Source organism: Somniosus microcephalus, chromosome 19 (assembly GCF_052327205.1).
Source record: "Somniosus microcephalus isolate GS21.2 chromosome 19, FLI_Smic_1.0, whole genome shotgun sequence".
NCBI classification, from domain to species: Eukaryota; Metazoa; Chordata; class Chondrichthyes; order Squaliformes; family Somniosidae; genus Somniosus; species Somniosus microcephalus.
This window is the reverse complement of record NC_141005.1, coordinates 18530495-18539533: the sequence shown is the minus strand read 5'-3', so window position 1 is coordinate 18539533 and position 9039 is coordinate 18530495. Positions and strand designations below refer to the sequence as shown.

Sequence of the window (9039 nt, the reverse complement as noted above, 5' to 3'; positions counted from 1 at the left end):
CTCTGTTCATTTGATCTGAAGAAGGTGGTTGAATGAAAAAGACCTTTTGATCTCAGCTGATCTCATCAAAAGATAGCAAACCTATTTTATTCGCATTACAACATTTAACGTTTTCTTAGACAAGTTCAATGTGCTGGCCTCAACCACTGTCACAGTTTTCGAGTTTTCTGCTGGATACTCCCTCGGCTTCATTTTCACTGATCACTCTTATCAGCGGATCTTGTGTTCCTTATGATGCAGAGTGCACCTTTTAATGCCTAATTCTAGTCAAACGATTATGTGAGCCGATGTTTATAACATAAATTCCTGCTGCATTTACTGGCCACTGTAATATCAGAGGTGCCATCTCATGTGTTTTCTCTTTACACAAGCTGAAATGAAAAATACTCACTTGAGATGAGGCATGAATACAAACTGCTTTATTTTACTTGAAATACATGAATGGGCGGAATTCAGTTTAGGACTCCTTTGCCCGAAAGAGAGAGAGAGAGAGAGAGAGACAGCCCATTAAAACTGTGAGATTATAGAAAAAACTTTAAAAATCCAGTTCAGTAAATACAGGTAAGGAGCAAATTATTGCAACCATTCTACATGTCACCCCATTCCAACTGTTTCTTCACCCCCTGCCTAAAGCAATACTCCCGGCCATCACAACCAATGTACTTTTACAGTTGTCAGGATGGCCGAGTGATCTAAGGCGCCAGACTCATAGGGCTGTTGTAATCCTTACCTTACCAAAGGTTGGTGAATTCTGGTCCTGTTCTAGGGGCGTGGGTTCGAATCCCACTTCTGACATTACCATTTCAGGGATATGGGGAGAAAGCACAGACAGGGTACTGAATTTGGATGATCAGCCATGATTGCATTGAATGGTGGAGCGGGGCCAAATGGCCCACTTATGTTTCCCTGGTGTCTGTCACAAATTTGCCCATCACAGCAGGAACCTGTGTCCTGTTGTCTGCCTTGATGAACTTTTTCAATTCCATTAAATGTTGTCATGTATCTCGATCGGGTCCCACCTTAGACACCCCTTATTGAAGCTAAAGAACCCTAGTTTATCTGGACCTTCGTCATAGCCCTTTCCTTTGACACTTGGGATGACCCTGGCTGTTCCCATAGGTATGGGAATGCTGATAGTGGGGGATTCAGCGATGGTAATGCCATTGAATATCAAGGGGAGGTGGTTAGGCTCTCGCTTGTTGGAGATAGTCATTGCCTGGCACTTCTGTGGCGCGAATGTTACCTGCCACTTATCAGCCCAAGCCTGAACGTCGTCCAGGTCTTGTTGCATGCGGGCATGGACTGCTTCATTATCTGTGGAGTTGTGAATGGCGCTGAACACTGTGCAGTCATCAGCAAACATCCCCATTTCTGACCTTATGTTGGAGGGAAGGTCAGAAATCATTGAGGTGGCAGCTCACCACCACCTTCTCAAGGGCAACTAGGGATGGGCAATAAATGCTGGCATTGCCAGCGACGCCCTGATCCCATAAACGAATAAAAAAAATGTTTTTTAAAGATAATAGGACAGTGTTCTAATCTTGTGTTGCTATTCAATAATGTTATTAATTTTTCAAATGCATGATGACAGTAATGGAGTACTCAATGAGGAATAGATTTGTTGTCCTGCTCAGGAAGAAGTACCATAAACCAGTTCTGACTTTTATTAATCATGAGTTCTGTGGTCATCCTCACTCATGAGTTTAAAAATAGGATTTCAGTTAATTGTAAACTATCCTCTACATTTCAATAGGACACTAGAACCTAGAAACGACTGTCTATGATATTGACATTACTTCATTATTTCAACAATGGTGATGAGTTATTTGTTTTAAATAAGATAGCACCTCCATTAAAATAGTGACCAGAGAAAAGAAAGAAAGACTTGCATTTATATAGTGACTTACACAACCTCAGGACCTCCCAAAGTGCTTTACAGCCAATGAAGTACTTTTGAAGAGTAGTCACTGTAGAGGAATGTCTTACGACTGCCTTAACATTTAGCCTAATGTCGCAAACAGTAATTTCCAGTCTTACGAACCCAAAAAAATCAATGCTATTTAATCCAATTAATTCTTTCCCTTTTTTATTGGGTTGGAAAAGCCATGAGATATTGCAACATCAATGAAAGAAGATGTGGAGAGGGGTTAGCAGTACTTTCTGGTGCTACGCAACCTTAAGTTAATGGATGCAAGTATGCAAGCATTATTGATTGCTGAGTCCTAGCTAATCCTGTTAGAAGTAGAGCTGAGAGGAGGTACTGATATGGAACAATCAGAATCTAGGGCAAGATGTATAGAACACCGTGAATGGAGGATTAACCTGTGGAAGGTGCCGGGTTTGCGTACAGCAATCAACTTCAATCAAAATCATAATCGAGCCCTTCACCCAACCCTTCTTGCTGTCTTGGGATCTTCTACCTTCATTTTACCGATGACTCCAGCATGACTGAAGCACACGGAACGATGCTGTCTCACTTACACCCTCCAGGCTACATTGTCCCCAGTGCCCACCCAGTGGCACACACTTAAGATTTAGTTACATAGTAATATCATTGAGTAGCATATAAACAAAAACACTGAATTAATTTCTTACTTTAATCAACAGCAAACAACCCCAAGACCCTATCATTAGCAGACTGATTTAATTGACTATAATTGATAATTATAAGAGATAAATGGTTTGGTGTCTCACTTACCAGAACAGACAAACTAACCTTTGTATCAATTCAATTACATGGTGTACTTGTAATTTTATTTCATTATCAAACTGCTTTATCATCCCTTGCACTATAAATGTTGTGAAATGATCATTTATTTAGATATTGGTACAGTTTTAGAGGATTACCGGTCAGCGATAAAGAAAGAAAGCACCTTTCACAACTTCAGGACATCCCAAAGTGCTTTATAGCTAATTTGATACCCAGTCACTGTAGTAATGTAGGAAATGCAGTAGTCACTTTCTGCACAGCAAGGCCCCATAAACAGTTTTGAGATATATGACTCATTGATGTTGATTGAGGGATAAATATTGGTCACGACACCCGGGATAACTCCCCTGCTCTTCTTCGAATAGTGCCGTGGGATCTTTTACATCCACCTGAGAGAGCAGACTCGGTTTAACGTCTCACCTGAAAGCACCTCCGACAGTGCAGCACTCCCTCCGTACTGCACTGCAGTGTCAGCCTGGATTATATGCTCAAGTCTCTGGAACATACGTCTTTTGGAATATTTTTCTGTTTGTGGATGCTCATGACAACACTGGGAAAATGAGCTTGGAGCAGTTACAGTATCATTAACGCTTTCAATTCACAAAACACAATGGACCATATATTCCGATCCCTACGGGTGTGTACACACCCGTAGGCTGTAGGGACATCGGAAATGCCTGTTTCAGGCATGCCAAGCGCATGCTCTGAAAACCGGCATTTCCGATCTGTCAAGAATGCTCTTGGTGTGGAGATGCCAGTGTTGGACTGGGGTGGACAAATGTAAGAAGTCACACAACACCAGGTTATAGTCCAACAGTTTTATTTGAAATCACAAGCTTTCGGAGCGCTGCTCCTTCATCAGGTGAAGTGGAGAGATGCATAAAGACTCAGCTTATATAGTCAGAGAATAATGCCAGATGATTACAGGTAATCTTTCTAACCGCCATTTATCACACCTCGGCAGAGAGATAATCACAGCAATCAAAGGTGTGAATGGTGTCCAAACAGGTCAGGCAGGAAAACATTACATCAAAGAACAATGAGGTGGGGTCACAAGGGGTCAAATGTTGCAGATGCTGGGGTCTATATGAAAAACAAAAAACAGACAAAAAAAATTTTTTTTTCCTGGAAATCACAGCAGGTCCGGCCGCATCTGTGTAGAGAGAACAAGCCAACAACGACTCGAGTCTGGATGACCCTACATCAGGTGGGGTTACATGTAGTGTGACATGAACCCAAGATCCCGGTTGAGGCCGTCCTCATGAGTGCGGAACTTGGCTATCAGTTTCTGCTCTACGATTTTGCGTTGTCATGTGTCTCGAAGGCCGCCTTGGAGAATGCTTACCCGAAGATCGGAGGCTGAATGTCCTTGACTGCTGAAGTGTTCCCCGACTGGGAGGGAACACTCCTGCCTGGCGATTGCTGCGCGGTGTCCATTCATCCGTTGTCGCAGTGTCTGCATGGTCTCGCCGATGTACCATGCTCCGGGGCATCCTTTCCTGCAACGTATGAGGTAGACAATGTTGGCCGAGTCACATGAGTATGTACCATGTACCTGGTGGGTGGTGTCCTCATGTGTGATGATGGTATCTGTGTTGATGATCTGGCATGTCTTGCAGAGGTTGCCGTGGCAGGGTTGTGTGGTGTCGTGGTCGCTGTTCTCCTGAAAGCTGGGTAATTTGCTGCGAATGATGGTCTGTTTGAGGTTAGGCGGCTGTTTGAAGGTGAGTAGTGGAGGCGTGGGGATGGCCTTAGCGAGGTGTTCGTCGTCATCGATGACATGTTGAAGGCTGCGAAGAACATGGCGTAGTTCCTCCACTCCAGGGAAGTACTGGACGACGAAGGGTACTCTGTTGGTTGTGTCCCGTGTTTGTCTTCTGAGGAGGTCTATGCAATTTTTTGCTGTGGCCCGTCGGAACTGTCGATCGACGAGTCGAGCGTCATATCCCATTCTTACGAGGGCGTCTTTCAGCATCTGTAGGTGCCCATCGCGTTCCTCCTCGTCTGAGCAGATCCTGTGTATTCGCAGGGCTTGTCCATAGGAGATGGCTTCTTTAACGTGGTTAGGGTGGAAGCTGGAGAAGTGGAGCATCCTGAGGTTGCCCGTGGGCTTGCAGTAGAGTGAAGTGCTAAGGTGTCTGTCTTTGATGGAGATTCGTGTCTCCAAGAATGAAACTGATTCTGAGGAGTAGTCCATGGTGAGTTTGATGGTGGGATGGAACTTGTTGATGTTATCGTGTGGTCTTTTCAGTGATTCTTCGCCATGGGTCCATAGGAAGAAAATGTCGTCGATGTATCTGGTGTATAGCGTTGGTTGGAGGTCCTGTGCAGCGAAGAAGTCTTGCTCGAACTTATGCATGAAGATGTTGGCGTATTGGGGTGCGAATTTGGTCCCCATGGCTGTTCCGTGTGTTTGGGTAAAGAACTGGTTGTCGAAGGTGAAGACATTGTGGTCAAGGATGAAGCAGATGAGTTGTAGGATGGTGTCTGAAGATTGGCTGTTGTTGGTGTTGAGTACTGAGGCTGTTGCAGCAATGCGGTCATCGTGGGGGATACTGGTGTAGAGTGCCGAGACGTCCATCGTGGCGAGGAGTGTTCCTGGTTCAACTGGTCCGTGGGTGCTGAGTTTCTGTAAGAAGTCTGTAGTGTCACGACAGAAGCTGGGGGTTCCCTGTACGGTGGGTTTCAGGATGCCCTCGACGTATCCAGAGAGGTTCTCACACAGGGTTCCATTGCCTGATACGATAGGACGTCCGGGTGTGTTGGCTTTGTGTATCTTTGGGAGGCAGTAGAAGTCTCCCACGTGGGTAGTACGTGGGATGAGAGCACGTAGGATGCTTTGAAGGTCTGGATCGAAGGTCTTGATCAGTCTGTTCAGTTGGCGGGTGTGTTCTTTGGTCGGATCTGCAGGTAACTGTCTGTAGTGTTCCTGGTTGTCCAGTTGTCGGTATGCTTCTTTGCAATAGTCCGTTCTGTTCTGTATGACGATGGCTCCTCCTTTGTCTACTGGTTTGATGACGATGTTGCGGTTGGTCTTGAGAGCATGGATGGCGTTGCGTTGTGCTTGGGTGACATTCTGGACTGTCTTGTGAATGCGGCTGATGAATCTGGCGTTGATGCATCTCCTGACAGCTTGAGCATACATGTCAAGCTTAGGGCAGCGACCCTCCGGAGGGTTCCAATTTGACTCTTTCTTCTTCGGTTGCTGGACAAGCCGTGCGAATACACAGGATCTGCTCAGACGAGGAGGAATGCGATGGACACCTACAGACGCAGAAAAATGGCCGCGTAAGAACAGGGTATGACGCTCGACTCGCTGATCGACATTTCCGACGGGTCACAGCAAAAAATCGCATAGACCTCCTCAGAAGACAAACACGGGACACAACCAACAGAGTACCCTTCGTCGTCCAGTACTCCCCCGGAGCGGAGAAACTACGCCATGTTCTTCGCAGCCTTCAACATGTCATCGATGACGACGAACACCTCGCTGAGGCCATCCCCACACCTCCACTACTCGCCTTCAAACAGCCGCCTAACCTCAAACAGACCATTGTTCGCAGCAAATTACCCAGCTTTCAGGAGAACAGCGACCACGACACCACACAACCCTGCCACGGCAACCTCTGCAAGACATGCCAGATCATCAACACAGATACCATCATCACACGTGAGGACACCACCCACCGGGTACATGGTACATATTCATGTGACTCGGCCAACGTTGTCTACCTCATACATTGCAGGAAAGGATGCCCCGGAGCATGGTACATCGGCAAGACCATGCAGACACTGCGACAACGGATGAACGGACACCGCGCAGCAATCGCCAGGCAGGAGTGTTCCCTTCCAGTCGGGGAACACTTCAGCAGTCAAGGACATTCAGCCTCCGATCTTCGGGTAAGCATTCTCCAAGGCGGCCTTCGAGACACACGACAACGCAAAATTGTAGAGCAGAAACTGATAGCCAAGCTCCGCACTCATGAGGACGGCCTCAACCGGGATCTTGGGTTCATGTCACGTTGCATGTAACCCCACCTGACGTAGGGTCATCCAGACTCGAGTCGTCGTTGGCTTGCTCTCTCTACACAGACGCGGCCGGACCTGCTGTGATTTCCAGCAAAAAAAATGTTTTTTTTGCCTGTTTTTTGTTTTTCATACAGACCCCAGCATCTGCAACATTTGACCCCTTGTGACCCCACCTCATTGTTCTTTGATGTAATGTTTTCCTGCCTGACCTGTTTGGACACCATTCACACCTTTGATTGCTGTGATTATCTCTCTGCCGAGGTGTGATAAATGGCAGTTAGAAAGATTACCTGTAATCATCTGGCATTATTCTCTGACTATATAAGCCGTGTCTTTATGCATCTCTCCACTTCACCTGATGAAGGAGCAGCGCTCCGAAAGCTTGTGATTTCAAATAAAACTGTTGGACTATAACCTGGTGTTGTGTGACTTCTTACAAGAATGCTCTTGACAGATCGGACGCCTGCCCTGGAGAAGGGCATCTGCGGGCGGATAGTTTCGCTTTCTGGAGAACCTCCGCCCGCAGAAAACCCTTAGAAATCTTACGCCTGGTAAGGCCCGCTTTTACTAGCATAAGATTTGAAAAAAATGTTTTAATTTTTTTTCACTCATTTATCATTTAAAAATAATTTTTAAAAAGGTGTTTATTTTTAGCCCCGTAAAAAACTTTAATTTTTTTCAAGAAATTAAAGTTTTGTTTAAAATATTTAATTTATTGTAATTTCAACTCATTTTAAAAATGTGATTTAAAAAAAATTGATTTAATGTTTTACAGTGTTTTTGGGGTGATCTCCATTCATATAGTTGACAGGTCCCTTCTCCTATTGGCCCCCCATGGCCCACGTGATCCCAGGGACGCTTGCGAACCACATGCGCCTCTGTGATACGTGGGCCCTGTGCACTTGGAGTTGGAGAGGCCCAGGAGTGGAAGTGTCCAGACCTCGGGAGCCCTCAGGTAAGTCCGTAGATTTTTCCCAGATCAGAGGCCTCCACACGCAGGAAGAAAATACGGCCCATTGAGTAATTAAGGGGGAGTCTCAAGGTAGCATTGAAACAGAGCTGGAGGACCATCCCCAACCCCTACAGTTGCATTTTGGTGCCAACTCAAGACTCCCACTTAGGCTCCATGTACATGCAAACACTTTCTTTCTTTCTATTTAATATATTCTATTGAATACCCATAGTTCTCCATCGCTAGTACATCACGCCATCTCTAGAAATGTAACCAGGTCCAGTTAGCCCGCGGTTTATCTAACCAGTTGTCTTAAACCAGCAACCAGTGTGGTATGGTAGCCCAGTGTTTATGGTATTGGACTATTAGCTCTGAGGTTGTGAGCTCAAGCCCTCCCATAGCAAATTATGAAATTAAATTCAATAAATCTGTTAATTAATTGACTAGCCCCAGAAAAGTGATCATGAAAACTGCTGGATTGTCATAAAAACCCAACTGATCCATTAATGTTCTTCAGTAAAGGAAACCTTGCCTACACGTGACTCTAGCCCCACATAATGTGATTGACTCCTAATGCCTTCAGCCCAACTAGGGATGGGCAATAATACTACCTGGCCAGTGTTGCCCATATCCCAAGAAGAAATAAAAGGTAACATGAAGTCCCACTGATGGTGCTTTTCTTTTTGACTTTGCATTTCCCTTTGAAAAATGGAGCTCTGGGTCACAGCACATACGTGGTAACTAAGGATCCAAATCATTCCAGCGCAGTTCAAAGTGATTCAGAGTGGGAAATGCCCAGAGGCTAGAGGCAGCAGACAGAAGTATCCTGAGGCACTGTCGTTCAAGGAGACTTGGTAATGGGTTGACTTGTTCAGAAAGTTTAATAAAAGCTAAACTATCTGCTGTGGCTTTCTCATGAAATGAATAAAGAGGCCAGAGAGCTGTGTCACAATTATTTTCTGTGATGGCCGTACAGTTCCCTTGCTGAGATGCAAACCTGAAGAAATAATGGGTGTTATTGTTAACGATATGCAGAACATAAAACTCCAGTCTGTGTTAATGGTTTATTCATAGCAATTCAAAGGAAATATCTTCCTATTCCCTTGGCACTGGTTGAGGATCTATTGCAACCTACAGATCTTATAGTCAGTCGCAGAAAAAAAAGGCACAAAAACCTCTCCGCCCACCTCACCAGCTGGTCCACCAGACAAGTACTACACCACCCCCTCTCCACACACACACACACACACACACACACACATGCACATACATACTTGAGTGTTAGTCTAATATATTCTTTAACGCACCTTACTCAAAGGATATCCCTTGATAGGTGTTTGCCATGGCT

The 9039-nt window shown here is 45.3% G+C and overlaps 1 protein-coding gene across 1 annotated transcript in view; it reads left to right on the top strand.

Annotated features, from left to right (window-relative positions):
* LOC147103586 (uncharacterized) overlaps nt 1–6742 on the top strand; it is a 70805-nt gene extending 64063 nt beyond the window's left edge. Inside the window, exon 2 of the mRNA XM_085962171.1 lies at nt 5867–6742. Within this exon, the coding sequence (XP_085818297.1) occupies nt 5867–6742 (876 nt within the window). The remainder of the gene's footprint in view (nt 1–5866) is intronic.
* The last annotated feature ends 2297 nt before the right edge of the window (nt 6743–9039 follow it).